General features: G+C 38.3%; 1 protein-coding gene across 1 annotated transcript in view; it reads left to right on the forward strand.

Annotated features, from left to right (window-relative positions):
- The window catches only part of RABGAP1 (RAB GTPase activating protein 1), a 68,088-nt gene extending 47,669 nt beyond the window's left edge, over positions 1-20,419 (forward strand). The window contains exons 14-26 of the mRNA XM_082775583.1: positions 1,069-1,182; positions 2,673-2,747; positions 4,668-4,793; positions 5,406-5,549; positions 7,147-7,188; positions 7,615-7,743; positions 11,375-11,467; positions 12,443-12,553; positions 15,577-15,681; positions 16,156-16,239; positions 17,004-17,075; positions 17,617-17,814; positions 18,595-20,419. Coding sequence (XP_082631709.1) covers positions 1,069-1,182; positions 2,673-2,747; positions 4,668-4,793; positions 5,406-5,549; positions 7,147-7,188; positions 7,615-7,743; positions 11,375-11,467; positions 12,443-12,553; positions 15,577-15,681; positions 16,156-16,239; positions 17,004-17,075; positions 17,617-17,814; positions 18,595-18,717 — 1,416 coding nt within the window. The 3' untranslated portion in view covers positions 18,718-20,419. The remainder of the gene's footprint in view (positions 1-1,068; positions 1,183-2,672; positions 2,748-4,667; positions 4,794-5,405; positions 5,550-7,146; positions 7,189-7,614; positions 7,744-11,374; positions 11,468-12,442; positions 12,554-15,576; positions 15,682-16,155; positions 16,240-17,003; positions 17,076-17,616; positions 17,815-18,594) is intronic.
- The last annotated feature ends 2,237 nt before the right edge of the window (positions 20,420-22,656 follow it).

A 22,656-nucleotide genomic window follows, 5' to 3' on the forward strand; every position in this document is an offset into this window, starting at 1 on the left:
GCCCTCTTTATGGCAGCAGAAAGAGGCACCAGTTGTAGGCAAAAAGAAATACCTACAGATAAAGAGGGCTTTGTTTCTGTTTTGTTTCCAGCGTAATGGCCTCTCCTGATTTGGTGGTGGTCACAGGCTTGCTGCGGGGTGTTCCCCCGTGCATGTTCCTGAGCCACGTCCAGCAGTGCTGGTGCCAGCGCTGGTCTGAGGGCTCTCACCAGTTACTGGCCTCCAGCTGGACCTGCACCGCTGCTCACAGCTATTGGAGCCCAGCAGCCCAGGCAATTTTCCACCCACTTTCTGCTCCAATTACCTAGCCTACGTCTCACTAATTTGATTTTAAGGAGAAAGTGGGAGACTGTGTCAAAGGCCTTGCAATCTGCTGGCCTCTCCTTATCCACAGCTCCTGTCACCTCACCGTTTAGTTCCAGGAGGTTGGTTAGGAGTGTTTTGCCCTTGTTACATCCACGTTGCAGCTCCCAGTCACCTTCCTGACCTTTGTGAGTTTAGAAGTGGCTTCTGAGAGGTGTGTGGTGCTGTTGCACCATGTGTTAAGCTCTGGGTGGTTAGTGTCTTCCTTGGGCTCATACTCAGTTTTCTATTTTTGTATTGCCTAATTTTTGAGGGAGGATGAAGAGTGATTTCTCTAGCTAACACATTTAAGAGAATAAATGAAAGAACTTAGGATGGCAGCATGCAGCTGCTTACAATTGCTTGTTACCCTCTGCAGTTGTAAGAAAAATGAGATGCGACTAGGCAGCATTTGTGTTCAAGACTGAGAGGGAAGGCTGCTGTCTGCACTGCAACGTCCTGGAACGCTTTTGTGTGTGCGCTTTTTCTGCCACTCACTGACTGTTCCCAGATGTGCTTAGGTAACCAAATCTATCAAGATTGTGATCTGGAGCTGCCAGCCTGCAGGCAGGCTGTTCTGGCTGAGTAGACTGTATTTTGTTAAATTTAGAACAGTGCACTGAACACAATGCCAATCTCTTAACTCTCAGTCCTAGCATATTGTAATTTAGTCTCTTTTGATGTGTTTTCATTTACGTTACCTGAAGTTTTATTTTTGTCTAATAGGAATCTCCGCAAGACAGTGCTATCACCCGAGACATCAATCGAACGTTCCCTGCGCATGATTATTTTAAAGATACCGGGGGAGATGGTCAGGACTCCCTGTATAAAATATGCAAGGTATTCTTTAAATTCTTCTTCACTTATTTTGGTAACTTATGTTTAAAATCATTAACAGATGTAACTGTTACCTGAGAAGAGTCTGGAGGGTATTATCGTTAACTGTATCGTGGAGACAGACTGGTGCTAGGCTCAGGTTGGTCCTTAATTGTAGATGTTTGTCTGGTTGTAGTTACATTCAGGTAGGAGATCTAAAGTAGTAAGCCCTCTGGATCCTGAACACTAATTTGTTTCGTACTGAAACTTCATGTCAGTCTGGATCGGTCTGGACAAATTATATGCTGTTATGGAGATGAGGACTAATTCCGTAGTGATCAAGAACAGCTTGTCACTCTAGCATGCTCCCTGGTTGTCAATATTGTCTAAACAATTCCAGCAAAGTTGGGGACACATGCAGGAAATCATGCTGATGTTGCCTCTTGAATTTGATTTTGATTGACATTAATGTATTTTACATTAATGTGTACTAGCAAGTGTGAATGCAACATCTACGTGAAATAAATGAAAGATGTTGAATTTCTTCTGTTCAGCTTTCTCAGCATTCTTTAATGAATATATTTGGATCTAAAATGGAGATGGTGAACATTTGCAAATTAATTCAAGAGACCAGTTTGTAATTTCACAAAGATGGGAGACCCCTTCCCTATAGCAGCAGGAAGGCTGCTCATCACAGTGTAGTTGGTTAGAGATGGTGAAAGGAACCTGTAGGTGTGTTTGTGACAGGCCTCCCTGACCAACACTACTACAGGTAGTTATTCTAGGAGAAAAACCTGAGTGATTTGAGTGCATCAAACACAGGCAAAATACAGCCATGAAGAAACGGTAAGAAATCTTAGAGTTTTTATCAGAACAGGGCAAATGTGGATAACTGCCTTTCTATAGATCACACCTCCACATCAAAAAAAAAAAAATCTGAAATCCAAACAGGGGGTGAAACTTTTCCAAAATTTGACTAATGAACCTGTAGGGTGTCATCTGAGATATGCTAGTCTAGCAAAGAGCAAAGATGTTGGGGAAAATGCACAGTGGTCTTTAAGACTGGAGATAGCTATGCTATAAAGCCACAGGCATGCACTGGAGTTGTTTATTAAAAGGCAGAAATAAGCAGCACAAGTGGGCAGCTTTTTGTCTGTGTCTTGACCAGAATATTTTAAGCTTCCAGCACTCCTTCTTTTGTGTTTCTTGTGTTTCTCCATCTTCCACATCTGACCTCCTAACACTCCTGTAGCAGCTGGTCAGAGGTAAAAGCACTGGGATAAATGGAGAGGCTGCAGCAGTCCTGGTGCATTGCTGTAATCAGCCACTGCCACTACGTGCCATGGTTGGATTCTTCACACGGGTTGTCCCCTCATTTCCCCCTCAGTAGATGATGTCTACTGGCACCAGTACACCTCATGAAACTTTCATGGAGCTGTGTTTAATGTAGCATTCATTCTCATTGTGCTTTTAGGTTGAGACAGATATGCTGTAAAATTTGATTCCTTTTTTAGGCCTATTCTGTCTATGATGAAGAGATTGGCTACTGTCAAGGCCAGTCGTTTCTTGCTGCTGTGCTGCTTCTACATGTAAGTGGTGTTTTTTTTTTCCAGTTTGTCTTAAGCTTAAGAATAAATATTGCTCCACATGTCTGGGACAGACATTGGTAACTCCCAAACTAGCGGGATTGCAGGCTGCTTATCCACTTAAATGTTGGTCAATAACAATGTGATTTTAGACTGAGAAGAGTAAATTGTTTAAAACTTACTGGGATATTCGTAACAAATGCTGCCTTTATTTGGAGGCATTGTAGGGCTTTGTACTTCTTGGATTTAGAGGTTATTGAAGGATAACATAGTTTTTATATTTGCTTTGTTAATATACTCAAGAATACTTTTTTTAAACTTAATTGTTGGTAAAAGTGACCTCGGCAGAGTAATATCCTTTAATTGCTTGCGTGTTCAGAAGCCAAGAGATTTATGGTTACTGTAAATCAGAAAAAGTTTTAGATTCACTCATGCTTGGGAAATATGAGAGGATTAGAAATCTGTACAAATTATTTATAGACCGTTCTTTTTTAAAGGAAGGTCTGCTTTTTATCACTGTGTGTCTTGCAGCCATGGGCAGTTGAAACTGACCAGTTCCTAAGCCCAGCAGAGCTCTGAGATTTCTTTTCCCAAGTTGATTTTTAGTTGCTACCAGTGAGAACTGAGCATGAAGTCTTCTCTGCAGTTTCCAGTGGAAGGGGATGTCTGATCTTCGGTGTAGTGTTTTCCACAATGTTATGAAGTCGGTGGAGGATGTCAAAGATACTGTAAACTCCATTCTTTTCAGACATCAAGCAAATGACTAAGCAGAGCAACCTTTTAATTCTTTGTGACTGCAGTCTGAAATATTTACTTGATGACCAATTAATCCTTTACTGCTGTACTGAATCAGATCAAGAAGGATGATACTTTCTGACTGGAGAATTGAACCATTTTACTGAAACATACGTGCTTTCTTTTATCTTTTTCATTGTCTTATGTCCATTTTTTGAATATCCATTGCATTAGAGAGAGTGGCTGTCAAGAACAGACCATGAGTTATTCCAGAATTCTTTCTTAATAATAATTGTTGCCTGTGGGAATGAAGCTTGCATTAAAAAGGTTGAATTTGAAATAAGTTTCTTTTTATTTGATTCTCTTTGAAATCAGTCCTTGGAGTATGGCTGCTAGGGAAAACAAATATTAAGAAAGTGTTGCAGAGAAGGAGCCCTTCACTACCAGTTTGGCATGTCTCAGCAAAGTTTTCATTTTTAACAGACTCCATCTGCAGATTAATAATAGAATACTTGAGATGGATGTTCTGGCCTTTACAGGAACAAGTGATCGACCTGAAGCCAGCCTTCACTATTACTGAATTTTGATGTTCGGGAGAAATGTCTAAACACTGACAAGCCATGATGAGTGTTCCTTCAGTTTTTGGCAGGAAAGGGATATTGAACATTCCCAAACCAATGCTGAGTTGTGATAAATAGAGCTTTTGGTAGCAGTTACTGGTCTCTCGTAGTTGTGGCATCTGAAAAATAAACATCAAATGTAATAATGTCATTTAAAAAGGTAAATATACAGTTAAAAATAAGGGAAAGATCCAGTTAAACATCATCTGATATTGTTTTTTTCTTGGTTACATAGGTGACAGAGTTAGGCTGTTTAAAATCTGTAGGATTCTGACACAATTTGGAAAAAATATGGCAAGAAGCTTCTTTGGTCTCGATGTCTGAAAGACGTGTTTTCAGTTGGGCATTGGGAGATGGTTCATTCCACAGAATAAGAATGAAGTGCAGTTTCCAATGCTAGGCCTCCTTTTGTGTGTTAATACTCTTGTTTACTTTTAAACTGGTTTGGGCCAGATTAAATAGTAGTAATAATCTGGCATTCTGTAAGAGGGAGGAGAAACAGCAAGGGCAAATGGACCCAGTATGAAAGATTTAAATGCTCTGTGATAAATACACTTTCCTCTCACAGATGCCTGAAGAGCAAGCTTTCAGTGTTCTGGTCAAAATCATGTTTGATTATGGACTCAGGGAACTTTTCAAACAAAACTTCGAAGATTTGCACTGCAAGTTTTACCAGCTGGAGCGCCTCATGCAGGTAGGTGCTCAAACTTGTGTGAACTGAATGGATCAGAGCCTGCAATTCGAAGGGTTAGCAAAATCAGCCATTTGTTTTACACATTAATGTTTGTAACCTCTTAGTAAGGATGAAGAGTGAGGATTATCCATGCTGGAGGTTTTCTGAGACTAGAGAGTGCTGACCTGAGACAGTCGGATAGCACTGGCCACGTGCAGTAAGTCTGAAGGCAGAGGTGTGTGAGAGCTGGAGTGGCTCTCGTACAGACTGTCCTGCCAGTGACTTTTGAGCTCACTGCGGACATGCCGCAGAGTGGCTTTGCAGGGTCAGCACATCTCCTGTCCGGGTTTCTTGCTAGGGTGAGAGCATGGAGACTGGGCTCATTGTGCATGTAATACAGTGGCCTTTTGAGCATCTGCACTGGGACATGCCTTCAGCATCCTTGGAAGGTTCTTTAACAAGTCATACAGCTGGCTTGTCAGGCATGAGTGGATACAGAGCCTGCCTATCTGCACTGATTGTCACTGTAAGGGCTCTACCCGACTTCTGTTACTTTGGGATTTTATCTAATGCTCCAAAATAGTATAAATTAACTTTTTTTTTTTTTTTTTTTTTTGGTAATATTATTCTTAGGAATACATTCCTGATCTCTATAACCACTTTCTGGACATTAGCCTTGAAGCACACATGTATGCTTCCCAGTGGTTCCTTACATTGTTCACTGCAAAATTCCCTCTCTACATGGTCTTCCATATTATCGACTTACTCTTATGTGAGGTACGTGTTATAACTGGAGATTTGTACTACTAGTAACTTTTGACAGGTTTTTACTATCTTGGTTCATGTCCTTGTTACTATCTGTTCTTTCAGAGCTAGGCAAGTGATACTTATTTTTATGTAGAAGTGTTATGTTTTTGCAGTGAAAAAGAGATCTCAGCGTTTTAAAGGTATGAATTGGGAACATATGTGATTATAATATCCCATTTCATTGAATACTGTTTAATCTGTATGTATAATTCCATACAGTGCTCATGGAATGGAAATTAATTTACAAATACGTGGATGAAAGATTCCAAATTTATTTCATGGTTAAATTGTATTATACATGATACCATTTTTTTGTAGAACACTGTTGCAAGAAGGCCATTGCATATAAAATTGCTCAGCTAACTTCTGTGCTGGTAACCTCACAAGCTTGGGGCTCTTTTTCCAGGAGACTTGACGTCTCTTTATACTTCCCAGCATATAAGGAGGAAAGCAAATTCTTTACTTTGAGGTTTTGTACGTAATCATGTTTAAAACAATATATTTGATGGTATGTTGGTAAGTAGTGTAGTTTCAGTTGGAGCTTATTAAAATATATGAACAATTCACATTTTGTACTGAAGCATCCCTGAGTTAACTAATGATTTACTTTTATACTTGCTGATTAATATTATTCATGCATTCTTCACCAGATCTGCAGTTGCTGCTGTGAAGTGGCACAGTTTGTCTGCATTCCCTACACGGAGGGGTTTCAGCATTCATAAACCTCCTGGTCAATGTTTTTACCCTTTCACTGTTATCTGTCTGCTGCTTGATTTGTCCATGTGCCAATGAAACAGAAAGTAACAGATGGTATCTAGAAAATCAGTTTTATTTGTTTAGAAACACATTTTAAATTCATAAATAGTAAATGTGTTCATAGTGAAGGCTTAGGGGTTTCTTTGTCATTTAGAAAAAATAATTCATTGGGGAAGAGAAAGACAATCTTGAAACAATATCAGCAATGTGTGTCGATTTTTGAAGGTACCACTTAAATTGCATGCTGCTGTTGACTTTTCATAATTAATTGCTCAATTTAAATAAAACACTTCTAAAAAGTAGTGGCAAAGGTTAGATGATGTAGGACTCTGTCCTAAAGTGATGACTTTCTTTGTCATTAATGACTTTCTTTGTCATTAAAAGAATTATTCCAGGTTTTGAATACCAGAAATTGATGTATTCATGCATATATTGCTGCATATGACTCCAGTGTTTTCTGAAGTTGCTATATGAAAATTAAGGGACCTTGAGCTGACCGACTAGTCGTTAAAAATAAAGTACAGTGCTCTCATCATTCTGGAGTTTCAGACTACTAAGGAGATAGTAAAACCTGTGCTGAAAGATTGGTTTGCTATCACATAATGTCAGTCCAGTAAAATACCTTCCTCATTTTTTGCAAAGTCATTCTCAGGGCCTTTGATTTCATGTAGTACCTGTAGTTACCTACAAGTGTAAACTTGTATCCTGGTTCTCAACTTCACAAAAACTAGACAAACAACAAAACCCACCAAATAACTAGAGTTGTAAATACCGAGAAATTAATTTATTTTGTTATTATTTTTCTCTTTAGGGAATAAGTGTTATTTTTAATGTTGCACTGGGATTATTAAAAGTGAGTATCCAATTTTTAAAGTGTTTTATGCTACATCATTCACAGTATCAAAACTTAAGATGTTTATTAAAAACTATTTAATAATAATAATAATAATAATAATAATAATAATAATAATAATAATAATAATAATAATAATAATAATAATAATAATAATAATAATATATATATATATATTTAAAGCGAACAACTTCCTGTATTACATATACTGTTGTGTGGCTTGCTCAGTGCAGCAGGGTGCTTTTGGGGGATGGGGTGGCAGGGAATAGAAGGTTGCAGAAATAGAAACAAACAGAGTTTTTAGAAGGTTAAAAAGTAAATATGTTCTTGGAAGCTTTACAAAACTGTTGTTGCGTTGTCTCTGGGAATTCAGTATTTGTTCAAAATCTGCTTTGCAATTACTGGGTCTTCTGTCCTTGTCTCCAGACTACCAAGGATGATCTGTTACTGACTGACTTTGAAGGGGCATTAAAATTCTTCCGTGTACAGCTGCCCAAGAGATACCGTTCAGAGGAAAATGCAAAGAAGCTGATGGAATTAGCCTGTAATATGAAGGTAAAGATGTGGTGATAGCAATTGTGACTATATCTTGAATGGGTACAATTTCAGTCTCCATATGTAACTTCACAATTTATTTGTCCAAGTGAAAATAATTGCAGATTTTTTTGCAGAGAAATACAGTAAAGCCCTGAGATTTTCAGTGATAGAGGCCCACATGGAGAAATAAGAGACTGGCTTTCAGAGAGCAATATTCAGTGCTACTAAAATCAGACTTAAAAACAAACAAACAGAAAACAACACAACAACAACAAAAACGCCACTAATGGCACTAAAATAAAATACTGACATAGCTGCAGTTCTTTGAAGTTCTCGTCTAGTAGTAGGTGCAAAAAGGGTAGTATCTTTAACTGAGAAGAAGGGGGGAGGTTTTATTTAAAATGGAGTATATAATGCACAAACAAAGTGTTATCTTTCAGAGTGTGGCTATTTTTAATTGGGCACACATGATACTGTAATAAAAAAAATACTGAGAATGGTTAGCCTTATGACTTACAGAACAGAAAACGTGTATCACGGGAAAATATGTCATCTCTGATCCTTTTAGGAGCCTTCTTTTGGACAGAATAGAAGCTAGAGTTCGGTATGTACTGTAGACTGGAGAGATGTTGTCCCAGAAATTTTCTCTCTGTAAATGAATTAATCTCAATAGTTCCTGTTTTCTGAGATAATTTATTCAGAGAGCTCTGTGGGCTTCCTTGTGTGTTTGAATTGCCGAGGTACACAGTGGAGTTCTTTTGTTTGATGTTTTTTGTTACATTTCAGTTGCCCATTAAGCCCTATTTATTAAGTATAACTACATGAAATGAAAGTTCTAGCCTTTGACATTAAGACTTTAGTTATATACATCAAGTATTGCATTATCTTGTAGCTGAAAGTCAATTGCTTTTATAATCAATAAATACTCTAGCTAAAGCTTTATATTGGCATTTTGGAATAGGCCCTTAAAATAGAATTTCAGAATGAAGTTACTGTAAGAAATGTATCCTTTCCTCTTTATAGACGGGATGATTGAGTTCTAAAATGGAACTTTGATAATTTATTTTGTATATTTTAAGGAAGCTGTGATTCTTTCTTTATAATTTCACATAGATTAATGTTTGGTCAAATATACTGGTATGATTCTTTTTTTTATTTTTATATTTCTTTAAATTCACTGGAGGAATTCTTTTGTAGCGTCAGTTTATAAGTACACATCTTCCCTAGTATGTTAACATTCAAGACATCAAGTAGTAGCGATATTCTCCATAGAATTCAAGCATGTCTTAAATGACACTAGTGTAGAAATTAGGAAATCATTGAGAAGTAAGCAAACTGTTTTAGCTCATCCAAACATTTGATGTTAGCCACAGATCAGACATGGATATACATCTGGTTAAGATCATGTAATGGGTGCATTTGCTTTTCATGTTTCCAAATAACTTGTTCCTCTTCCCACTCTGCCAAATTTCCCTTCGTTCTCAGTGCTGTGTGAAGTAGTTAAGGCAAACAGTCAAGGTCGTACACTGCTTTCTTGAGTGCTTCATGTTTTCAGGGGATTAAATGGAAAGTTATGGAGAAAGTGCAGGCTGCACTGCTCTGTGCAGGCTCTGCACAGATGCTGCACACTTCTGTATCTCATCCATGTTTGTTGCCTCTGATTGGAGTGCTGCATGTAATAGCCTTCTTTGACTTAAAATACAAGTCCTTTGCTGTCAGTAGAAATCTCCAGCTCTGTGTCTGGAAGTGTTTTTGAGCAGAAAAGGGTCTGATGTCAAAATAAATCATTTATAGGAAGGGAGAAGTAGCTTGGCTAAGGCATTGTGATTACAACAGCATTCTGCTGAAAAGGAGGTCAGTAAATGATGAGCTTGAGACAACACTAATTCCTTAAAGTCACTCCTCAGTGGTGCAGTCAAATGTTAACAGAGTTACTGCTGCCTTCTGTGCCCCTGGAGAACTGGTGGGACTCCAGCGTTCGTTTCTGCCTTCCATCACCACACACACCCAAAGGCCTTGCAGACTCCCAGAGCACGGCACCCCCTCGGGCTCCAGAGTCAAGAACCAGTGACAACAGCAAATGTTCTCATGATCACCTCGCTATTAGTATCTGGAGGCAAAACTGGTTTAATGCACTCAGAAAAGTTGAAGATGAAATCATAGTGGTGTGACTTCCTTCTCTTCCTCTTGCACAGCTGGATGCCTCACTTTGAAGAGCTAACCTTTACACAGCTTGAGGTTTGGTGTATGAAACACAGCAACTTGGGCAGTGTTTTGGCAGAACAGTGACATAACCTCCTGAAGTTACTGGCTGTATCGTCAGTAGGGTTAATACTCTCAGTATTTGTCTGGGCTGCTTAGTAAGAATAACTTCTGCACTTGTGATGGGGCTGGCTGACTCTACTTAAATGGGTTGGCTTCTCCAAAAAAATGTCACCTGAAGTACATTCAGCGAAATGTTTCTGTGCAACTCTCACTAGGGGGAGCCTACCTACCAGTTATCTACAGCTCATTTCAAGTAAGAGTATTAGTGATAAAAAACACAGATAAGGGAAATTAAAGTGTGCTTTCCATTGTCTGCCATTCATGCATGTAAAGTTTGTTTAATATGTTTCTCAGACAAAACCTGTTTTTAAGAGGAAAACATATCCATAGCTGTTCAATTTTCTTGGTTTACTAAGATAACAATAAAGGCTCAGCAGCTTTTCTTACTAGCAGTTTAATTTAGATGGGTGCTGCCTTGCATGTGAAATGCTTGCAGCAGTGTGAGCATAGCCTGTCCTGCTAAACCATGGTGGTGTACAGCGTGCCTGGCTGCGGACCCCTGGAAATACACTGGTCAGGATCTGTTGTAGATCCCGTGGTCTCTGTCCCTGAAGGACTTGGACAGTGTGCACAAAATACTGAATTTAACACTGCCTTTCTCTCCCCTCTCACAGAAAGGGAAACTGTGACCCTGAGGGAGTCACCTGCCTAGTGTTGTGCAGTTGTTGTCAGAAATGAGAACAGAATTCCTGTCTTCTGAATCCCAGAGCAGCAGGAGACACAGCATGTTTGCTTCTGAGGTGTTGCTGCTTGCCTGAAACACCTAGACAGCTTTAGGACTGGATTGTTTTCTACTGGGCTTGAGCAGCACTAGCAGAAAAGTCAGCTGAGCCTGCGCTTGCCCTTTCAGCATTTGCAGCCTCATGCAAAGTAAAGCAAACATTTCTGCATGATGATGAATGTCACAGCTGAAAAAACAGCTGAAGAAACATTGCCATCATGCTAAGTTGGAAATTAAACACATGCTGTGGGCCTCAAAGCAATCTTGTTTTGCTAAGCCACTGTAGTATTTGGAGCATCAAATACGTTGTACATTGTACAGTACCAAGGAGAACTTGGGTAGGCTGCTCCATGGGATCCCTTTCAACAAATTTTCTGTTTCACAAAACAGTAAGAGAAAGTGATACTTCTGTGATTATATTGAGTGGAATGGAATAGAATTTTGGACTCTGTCTAATGGTTTGACACTCAAAATTTGAGTGAACGTGTTAGCTGTGTTTTGTAGAAGGCAGGAGTTGCCCAAAGCTTGTACCATAACCCTTTGTGAATTGTGTGTTCTTTTATTGATGTTCTGGACAGGAACTAATGGGCTGCTTTAATTTAGATTAGCCAGAAGAAGCTGAAGAAATATGAAAAGGAATATCATACCATGAGAGAGCAGCAAGCTCAACAGGAGGATCCTATAGAAAGATTTGAGGTAATGCCTACCTACTGCAATCTGTTTTAACACAGTGTACCTGCAAGTTCCCACTTGGGCTTTTTCTTCAAGCTGTTTTCTTTGTTTTGTGACTAGTTTTTGATGTAGCAGGAAAATAGACTACGTGAACATCAAGTACATTTCTTTGTATTGGCAATGTTAATTGTGGCAGGGTTCTTGTGGGCCCAGCTTCTCAGTGAAAAAAGGAATAGTGTGAATTTTTATTTGGGCTTATAGAACTGTTTCACTAGAGCCAGGTTTTGGCACTTAAATAATGTGCTGATTGTGCCAATGTCAGGAACAGAAAGAAAACTCCTAATTGATTATAGCTCTATTTTCCATTGATTATAATCTTTGCCTTTACTCCTCTGCCTGATTTTAAATGATGTATGTTGTGGTAAGTATATAATTTTATAAATATTTGTTTTGCAAAATATAGGAATATATTTTATATATAATATTGTGTGCTTATACATTACACATCAACACATACATGCGTACATTTATATATTTTAAGCTGAAAAGTTGTATATAAACTTTAACATCTGTCTGTGTGCTGGAAATTGTAGCAGGAGAGTATAGAGTGGCCTTCCCAGTACCATCCTCTCTCACCTTTTTCTAGCATGCAAATTTTATTTTCAGCCAAGAAAATCAGTTTTTGTAGGAATCTCCTTGCAAGATATTGATGGCAGAAAGACACCCCTATCATTGCATTCTTCAAAACCAGTTCTCCAAGAAAACAAGTAATAGATGAGCAATGTTATTTATATATGGTTTCTTTTCAAGGCTAACATTTAATTTATATTAACAATACAGCTAGCTGCTTTTGTCCTCAGTAAATTCAATGCAGGTAGAGAGTTCTCTTTCAATACTTGAGATATAAGGTAGCTTTTGGATTCAGCCACAGTAAGCATTGTGTTTTATAGACAAATACCTGGTAAGACTTTTTTCTTGACTTCTTTTTTTTCCCCATAGCGTGAAAACCGTCGTCTGCAAGAAGCAAACATGAGGCTTGAGCAAGAAAATGATGATCTTGCACATGAACTGGTGACCAGCAAGATTGCTCTGCGAAAAGATTTAGACAATGTAAGACTTCTTTTATGCTCTGTAGTAGAGACAAAGTACTGGGCTAATTCCTAGTTACTCCTCTCATTGAAGGTATCATAGAATGTTTTCACACTTAGTACATTTGCATTTTCTGTTCACAGGACTGATAAATCCTATTCTTTGTTCCTTACGGAATGTATCTTCACTCATGTCTTGCCTTCCGGCTTAGGGATTGCCTTTATGTTTATTTCTGAGACTACTGGGCTACTTGCAGTCCTGTCAGGTCCATAGGCTGAGCAGGTGCAGGTTTTCACATTACATGGTGTGGGGGGGCATGTTTACAGGGTATCTGATACGCTGCAGAATGTGGTGGTATTGATTTGGATGGGATAGGATTCTTTCCTCCTCCATGTTTCTCGTGCAGAACGGTGATATGTAGACCTGTGTCAGATATCCACAAGCAATAGGACTGCTGACTGAAATACTGATTGCTCTGAAAAGCATTCAGTGTAATCTGAGGAAGAAGGCAGGTTCTAAACCTGTACTTGAGTAATTACTTTCTGCTGTATGTATATTGAAAGAAAGTATGGCAGGAGCCAAGTCTTTGAATTGTTACAAAAAATAATAGCATGTATTCTGTTTTCCTTCAACTGGTATTTTCATGTGTATGATCTCACAGGAGATGGGCTTTTCTAAAGTAGCTAATAAATTTGAAAGTCTGAGTCTGTCTGGCTCTTAGATACCTCAGGCAACTCTGAGAAAGTTACTGTGGTTTGGGTTTGGCTTGTTGAAATCTGCCCATGAAATCTGCCCACTCACTGTCAGTGGTTGTTTCCCATATCAGTAGAGCTCTCAGGAGGAAGCATCAGGTTTGCTTTGTTGTAGGTTTTGGGTTTTTTTAAGCGTACTCTCCCATTCCCTTCTTTACATAGTCATATCTGGGAGAGTTTATCAGGTTATGTTTTTTTACAAGACATGCAGAGGCAGCAAGATACTGGCATTGTAGTGCACGTAGTAGGCTAGAACACATTTGGTCTATCTGCTTAGAGACATGAAGAGTTCACGTACTTGGTGTTTGGCATTTTCGTTCTGTACTGAGATAAGTACAGAAAAAAAAAAGGAAAATAACTTTCAAAAATCATATAGTGCAGGAGTTGACGGGCTTTAAAGCATTTCAACTTACCTGCTGCAGAGAACATTAAGGTTTCTCACAGTCTCCTGGAAACTTGGTGTTAGAAAAATATTCATAGTAAATGTTGACGCTAATGGATGAATGTTGCTCTTAATGAGGTTTGTTTTGTGACTTTCAGGTTTGTTACATCTACTGCTCTATAATGTTAAATGTGGAATCATAGAAGTATGTTCCATACAGGGTTTTCAGAAAGCATTGCTATGTCCTCTTCCTATTACCTATGCTTTTTTACTTCATTAAAGATAGCTCATAGAAGGCTACACAGACTGCCCAGTAGTTGCACTCAGAGGGTGATCTGTGGCAAATAAAATGTACTGAAGAAGCTTTTTGTATCTGTTTTTAGCAGTTGTTTGTGGCTGCTTCAGTACATGTAACCCAGTTATGCTTTTATATTGATTTGTTGAAGTGGAGAGCTAAGAGAGGAACAAAATTAAGCATAATCTTTGAGATACCTCAGTGGATATATAACAGTGATGCCTTCAAAGATAGTAAACGATTGGTAGCATTCAGGTTATCCCCCAGGAGGAGATAGGTAGGTTTGATCCCACTTTAGGACCCTGATTAATTCTTCTAATTGGAACCTGAAATGGTAAGTTTCGTTCTACTAGCCAGATGTCCTGAAAGAAAAGTACCAAAGGACATTGTTTAACACACCTTTTCTAATACCTTCATGGTGTGTCTGAAATCTTGCAGCCTAAAAGATCAAAGCAAAGCATTTGGGAATATGAGAATTTCCTTAATAACCTTTGCACTAGACCAGCAAATAGGCTTCATTTTTCTGCTGTTGCTAGACTCTCACCATCCCAGTTATCTTTAACTTTAAAACAGCCTTAAAAACCATGTATAATGAAAGGATATTCTCTTTGCCTTTGCCATCTGTTTTAAAGGATCAGCAGGACTTTAAGGGACTAAAATTCGCTTTCTGATTTTCTTCCTTTGAAAGGAAATGGTACAGCTACTCTCTGAACATTTTATATATCAGTTGAGTTATTGATCTATTTTTATGTAGAATTCGTACACCTGTTGGGAAGTACTGGGCTGCCGTGTATAAGACTGGAAAAAGATGTCTTACTTTGCAGAGGTATTTTTGCGTGACTTATGAAGAGCACAAGATTTTTCAGCTCTACAGCTTTATTACAAAAAAAGTTAAAAAATAAAAAATGTATGCTTTCTGGTGGGACATCTCTTTTCTTAAAAGAGAGGAGTCTGACATTTATTTTGGCAGCTAAATTTTTTCATGCATTTTCTGGGTGACATTAAGGTGGTATCAAATCCATTGGTAGGCGTCAGAGAGGTGTGTCTTTAATGTTACAGAGACATTTTTCATGAATTCTGTTTGCATTACAAGTTTGGATGCTTGCAAATTGAACTTAGGTCTAAGCTGATTAGAGTTGTTTATTGATCTTGCACATTATGAGCTGTTTTGTACCTTTCATTGTCTTCAAAATGTATTGGTCAGCTTCCAGCTTGGATGAGAAAACAAAGCTTAATTCTGTAATTGGATTTCTTTGGAGCAAGCCCCACTCCAGTTTTGCTAAAAATAATCACTGAATTCAGGAGAGGCTTTTGGGGTGATGGAGTATAGTGGTGTACTCTGTTAATTATAATTTATTGTTGCTTTGCCATTGTAGATGGTACTTTTTCAGAAAAATAATTACAATTAAATGTTTATTTATTTATGATGAAAATAAAACAACACCACAATAATCCAGCTATTGTTATTAGTAACAATGAACAGACTTTTATTAATAAGAATTAAAAGACTGTTTTCTTGGTTGTGCCCTAATGGAGCCTCCGCCCATGGCTGCCTCACAGCATCAGCACAGCAAGAAAGCATCTCTTTAGTGCTGTAAACTTCTCTGTGTTTCAGGCGGAGGAGAAGGCAGATGCTCTGAATAAGGAACTGCTAATGACCAAGCAGAAGCTGATTGATGCAGAAGAAGAAAAGCGGCGCTTAGAAGAAGAATCAGCTCAGGTTAGGGGCATTTCTGTCATTTTCACATTTCTGTGCAGTACAGAGAGAGAGGGAAAAAAAAGTGACAAGCGTGGGCAGAGCGTAATGTTCGAAGTCATGTTTGTGCCTCTTCTGTAGTGTAAAGGACGTCAGCAAAGCAGAATTCTTTGCTTTCCTGTCAGGTGCTTCATAGAGTAGTGAATTTTTAACTTGAATTTGCGAAGGCGCAGACTGTGCCAGAGACTGCTGCACAGAGAGGCAGCATAGGACTTCACCTGTCAGTACATTTAATACTTTCTTCTCTAAAATAGTTATTTTTCTAGCAATGAGAGCCACCAAAGTCCAGCTTTTCCATGTTCCCATGTAGGTGAGATAGACCCTTGTTCCCTATAGAGTACTGCCCTGTGCAAAAAGTATTGAGGTTAAGGAGAAGGAGAAAATACCAACCATTTATTTTTTCAGTTTGTCACAAACCTTTTACCTTTTTTCCTACAGCTGAAGGAAATGTGTCGTAGGGAACTAGATAAAGCAGAGTCAGAGATCAAAAAGAACAGCTCTATTATTGGTGACTACAAACAGGTAAGCACAATTTAAAGATTACGTGTTTGGCAATCTAATCCCAAGACTTTCTCATGAACATTAGGAGACTTCTTTGCCATGCATTCAAGGAGATGTTTTATCTATTTTAAGCAGGAAACTTGCTCTTGCTTTGTGTTTATTTTGCTGAGATAGTGATAGCCAGTTCTGTTTACCCCTGACATAGGTATTTGTAGATCACCAGTCACCACTGCCTCGGTGACAGCCTAACGTTGTTCAAGTTGGCTCTCATATATCAAAGTTGTACCTTATTATAAAAGCTCTCCAATCTTCACTTCTTCAATCAGGTGGTAATTGCAGTTAAGAAGAAAAAAAAGATGTCTTTTTTTCTTTTCAAAGGTTTTGCTTTAGAATTCAAGCACCTGATCATCAGGTATCAGGGGAGTGAATTCGTGCATCTTTTTGTTTTTTTAGACTTTTTCTTTGTACTGTTTTTGGGTCTTGGCTGGTGCCTTTTGTCCCAAAGACAGTAAGAAGAGCCATGCTTTTCCTAATCTTTTTGGATTCCTTTGGCAAGACCAAACAGAAGGCCAATAACTTATGTTGAAACTGCACCTTTTCCTATAGGCATAGGAGAATATGTATAGAATGAGACAACTTAATGTAGTATCCCAATTTTCCGGATTTTTCTCGGAGCCTTCAAACAATCCATATTAACATTCTTGTAGCACTTACCTGTGCTTTAGCATTCATCTTGGAGAAAACGTACATTTATAAATGATCTGGTAACATAATTTTGCTTTCAGATTTGTTCTCAGCTGAGTGAGCGACTGGAAAAGCAACAAACAGCAAATAAAGCTGAAATTGAGAAAATACGGGTAAGAGACCAGATAGAACCACAGTCTGCATTGTTTAAATCTTTTAATCAAATCATAAACAGAAAGCATATAATTTGTCATTACTAAAATGATGGTTGAAAGAGCATTCATTGTTGACTTACAGTTTTGGAAATAAGATTATGAGGGGGAGATCTTGGAGGAGGGATGGACAGCTGTCATCTTTCTCCAATGCTGTATTGGTTACATTTTCATGCTGTGCAGTAATAAATGTTAATTATTCCGAGGGGTCTTTTTTTAAAATTTAATTTTATTTATTTTTTATTGGAGGAGATTGCTCTGGCTATCTTTTCCAGAGCCCACTATCTTAGCCAGTTTTACCAAAAATACAGGAGTGTTTGTACAGCCCACAGATCTGGGCATGGCTGGAACCTACTTGGCTGTGCTCCCTGGTAGTTAAGAGTTTGCAGGCCATTGGTGGTCGCTTGCATTGTGCTGCTCTGCCAGAGCAGAGGCAGGAAAAGGCTGTGATAATATCGTCAGTGCTTCAGTACAAGCATTCACAATCAGGTATTTACTTTAGCAAAAAGTGGATGACTGTGAACATTGCCGGGAGTTCTTCAATAAAGAAGGCCGTGTGAAGGTTGCTAGTTCAGCCAAGGATGGTTCAGATGAGGACACAGATGAGGAGAAGGAAACGCTGAAAAACCAGCTGAGGGAGATGGAGCTTGAGCTGGCCCAGACCAAATTGCAGCTTGTGGAAGCAGAATGTAAAATACAGGTAATACTTTGGGGGTTCATTCTGTAGTGTGTATGGTGTGTCTGCATTCCTGGAAAAGTGTGTTTGTTGTAGAGGGGTTGGAATAGATCCTCTTGGTTGAAACTGTAACCTGCTGTTTCCTGTATGGCTTATTTAACCAAACATTGTCTGAAACCAGATAAAATAATTGAAATTGCATGAACTGTATTTACCAGCTACCACAACTTCCAGACATTTGCCTGGCTGCAGTGCAGTACTTACTGACTGACCTTCTGCAACTTCTTGGATGAAATCCAAGTTCTGACAAACTACTGAACCATGCATTTCTTTATCTCACAATGTTAAATGAAGAGCTAATGTGACAAATGCTAGACATATTTCTTAAAACATGACTGAAAAGCACTCCAGGTATTTGAGGTACTAGTGTAAAATATGACAATGTTGTTCTTTTAGCCTAAAACTGGTATGTTAGTGCTTCTTCACAGAAACTTAAAAATTAGTCTGTAGGAACGTCCACTTTTTGTGGGAACACCTCCTTCTCAGATAGAAAGAATTAATGGATTTACATGTACTAAAGAAGGCTGCATGTTTCACTGTGGGCAATGACAAATGCTTGTTTTGCTTTTCAAAGCTTTTTTTTTTTTTTTAATCTGGTTATATTACTTCTAATTTATGTAAGACTCGTTCAGCTTCTACAGTAGCCAAGAGATTGTAGATGTCCTATAGCCTTCTAAGTTTAACTCCTGTAGCTTTGTGTTGTGAATGCATACCAAATTAAAGAAATTACTCTTCTGTTTGCAGGATTTGGAACACCATTTGGGTCTGGCATTGAATGAAGTACAAGCTGCAAAGAAAACATGGTTCAACAGAACAATAAGCTCTATAAAAACAGTGACTGGAGTCCAAGGAAAAGAGACTTGTTGAAAAGCAGTTTGGTCAAACACACCTTCTTAACACAACACCTTTTGTTGCCTTCCTTGGCCAGATGTTTAATTCTGTGACATGAGAGGACCAGAATGTAAATACAATAGAAACACAGCATGTCAGGATTTCAATAGGTCAGTGATAAAAAAAGATGGAAACACAAAAACGGCTTTATTGCTAGACACGGGATCTTCATACTACTGATATTTAACAGGTGATGTAGCTAGATTGAAGCTCTTCAGAGAAACACTCCATTCTGCGGTCTGGCTGGAGGCTTTTCACAGACTAGGTACGAGAACTTACCAAACCCTAATCGTTAAGTTTACATATGATAGGTTTTTTTACAGTTATAATCTTTTTTAATATTTTATTTGAAAGGAAAAGTGTCACTAACAAAGTTTAAAAAAAAAAAAGAAAAAAAAAAAGAAAAAAAAAAGAAAAAGAAAAAAGATAACTTTAACAAGAACTACATCAGTGCCAGAAAGCAGTCCCCAGAGGTAGGATATGGAGAGTAGGAGGTGACATGTTTTGCTTTATGAATGGGGATGATGATTTCAGCATTCCTGTCGGAGCAACCCCACTTTGGTTTAGTTAGATGCAGCATCCATCTCTCTGTGTTTGGCATTTCTTTCTGTTACTAATCAATTCTATGCAACTCTGGGCTTTTTTTTTTTTTTTTTTTGGCATGGACTGCCAAACAAATTCACAACCTGAGGTTGGGAGCCTTGTCTAAGTGCTAGACAAGAATAATCGGAATTCTTGGCAAATTTCCGTTTCACTTCTGTGTCATATTGTTTGATCCACATATCAACAGCGTTAAAATCCCCAACACCAGAACTGCTAATAAGTACTAGTTATGTGGATGGTCTGACAATTAAGTCTTTTTGTTTGTTCTTTTTGTCCATTTTTGTTTTGTTTTAGTTGTTTTGTTGTTGTTGATGTTTTGTTTTGTTTTTAACTGGCTGTAGCAGGCCTTCTGTGAAGCTCTGAGAAAGCTTCCAGGATTTAGTTTTGCACATAGGTATGAATGGGACAAAGAAACAATAAACTGAGATATATATGAGGCAAAAATCACTGCGTGAGTGTAGCTGCGAGCATCTATAGCTGTCCAACTGGCTTCCCTGTTAACATGTTCAGAGGTTGTGTAGGTCATTTTCCACGCTCGATGCAGTTGCACTAATAGGTGCTAAACGTGCTTGGATTTCTTATTCTTTGGATTGTCTTGAGTTCTCACCAGAAAGCTGTAGAATGGAGTTTGCACCTTGTAATTTTTTTTTTAATTTATAATGGTTTGTGTTATGCTGAAGTATCTATTGCATCAGTGGATAAATTTTGTGTGCAGTGTGAGTATAAGCTGGTAACAATAAGAGGCACTGGTTTGTATATAAAGATATTTGGTTTATTTTGTATTTCTACCTTTTTCTTGTTTACTGTACTAATGCTAGCTAATGTACTCTGTAACTACAGAATAGAACATGCTATGTCCAAGCTTTTTTCCTTAACTGCATACATTATCTCTATTGTTTAATACCAAAACAAAACAAAACCTGTAACTCCATCAATATTAGATGCGTGGACATTGTGGTAGCATAGTTGCAGTGTGTATACTTTATGAATTGAAATATAAACTAGTAAAATTGTATAACTACTTTGTTGTTTCATTTCATTTTAACAGGAAATTCATTAAATATTTTGCAATATGAAACCAATTTTCTTCTTAAAATAGAAGCATTAGGATCTGCAAGCTTCTGTAAGACCAAAACTATATTCATGCTGCAAAGGGCTTTGCTAAAAAAGACTGCATGTTCTTCATGTTGCCAACACTGCTTTATATAATAAAATCTAGGTTTTGCTTAGAAAAAAGAAACTGCAAAAATGACCTTGTGCAGCTTGAGGCTTGTGACTCAGTATTTCTCAAATATGTCCAATTTAGAACGCTTTTTTCCATGACCCTCCAAATTCTGCTTGGATCTGCAAAATAAATGTAGCCTAGCTCTGCTTATCATCAGGAACATAAATTCTGTGGGGTCAAGTGTTGTTCACGTCATCTTCACTAGGATCTTCTAGTCATAGCTGAATGTAGGGTTTAGCAGTGCAACCGGATGAATGCACTAATTGGGTCACAGTGCAGATCAGGCTCCCCTAACTGCATGTGTTCTGCAGAGATAACAAGGAGTAAAAATGTATTTTTGTCACCAAAATGACTAAAGGTGACTCTGAAAGCAGCCCTACTCTGGGAAGCTGTTATCACACTGTCATTTTTCTAACCATACTTTGCTGTAAGAGAATGGTATTATAAGGCTGCGTGTAGTCTTTGCTGCTTTGTCTTTCACAGACTGGTATCCCTTGGCAATTTCAACTCTGCAGTTTCTCAGTAATTACACCTTTTTGAGAAAGTTTGAAGGCAAATAGGTGAAAGATGGGGAAGAAGAAACAACCAAAGACCAAAGGAATTAATCCATTTGCCTTTCCCAAGGGGAATGGTAAATAGTATAGCTTCCTTTCCTCCAAAAATTAGGTACTTAAAGGAGGGGAAAAGTTGCTTTATTCCACTAAGTAAACATAACCTAAAAACTTCATGCAGCATATATTCCTTTTAGTATGGCCATGGAATGTGGATTTTGATGCTCAGAAATGAATGTTACCAGTATATTTCACATCTGACTCCATCTAAAATATTCACAACTAATTAAGAAAATTGGATCCTCCATTGAGAGGCATATCTTCTGAATCTTAGTTACATGTGAAATACAAGGAAACAGGTCATTTTGAAGATGAGGAAGATGAATTTACAGATATTCGAAACTATGTATTAGCAAGGTTAAAAAAAAACACATTGTGTCAAAGCTGCTATAAGCTTTGTATTTACAGGCATGTAAGCAAAGAATGAATGTATTAGTTAGCATTTTTGGCATTAATAAGATGTCTAGTTATCTCCTGGTAGTTAATTATCTTTCTATTCACATATGCCTCTCAGCTGGCTTTGTGCACAAAACTGAAAATAAGTGCCACTTTTTTTAAGGAGTTTGGTGTGGCCCAGGCTCCAGATTTGCATGTTCTGTGCTGCGTCATTGTGTTCCCAGGGTTCTGTAGCGTTGGTAGCTCCAGTGTTACGATCTCCTTTCTGTTGCAGATCTTCTGCTTCTTGGCTGTGCAGGGTCTTCAGATGGAAGTGAATATTCTAGATCTATCAAAATCTTTACCTTTAAGTGTTGCTGGTAAGCCTTCTTGAAATTTATATAACCATCTCCTTGACTTTTTTTAGCTGCCCTTCTTATCCATGGCAGTGATATAAAGTTCCTGTTATCAAGAGGAGGATTTCACTCCATCTGTTCAACAGCTTGGCTCGTGTTCATCCAACCTAACTTTAGACTCTTCACGGAGGTGCCTCACTTAAGAGCTTAATCGGCCTGGGTTGCTCGGCAGTCCCTGGACATGCCGGCCCGCGTGCTGCGCTATGACTGAGTGAGGAGGCTAATGGCAACCAGCTGCATGAAGGCTCTGCTTAAATCAAAAAATAATAATGAAAATAAGGCATTGTGTACACAGCAAGAATTGCTTTCTAGTTTAGATCCCCGCCCTCCGCCTTATTTTTTCTTACTGTGCATTATCTTTCCTAACCCTAACACTATCCCTAAGGGCAATGAAAGACTGTACAAAAACCTTTAGAGTTTTACTAGAATTTACAGCTACGTGTCCAAAATGACTTTGAGGAATGAGAATTTGATTTGGCTGCATTTTCTGCATGCTAATGAAATAAAGTGTAATCCCATGCTGAAGGACTGTTCTGAGGATAATCCAGGCACTCAGCTGCAGTCCAGTCACAGAGATGGTGGGAAAGCATGGACTAGGTATGACTATGTTTTAAGAAAGCATCTTTAATATTTGTAGCGTTTAAAGTCGTGTTCTACAATGGCGTAAGGTCTTGCTGAACACGGG

Source organism: Aythya marila (genome assembly GCF_965140915.1).
Source record: "Aythya marila genome assembly, chromosome: 19".
NCBI classification, from domain to species: Eukaryota; Metazoa; Chordata; class Aves; order Anseriformes; family Anatidae; genus Aythya; species Aythya marila.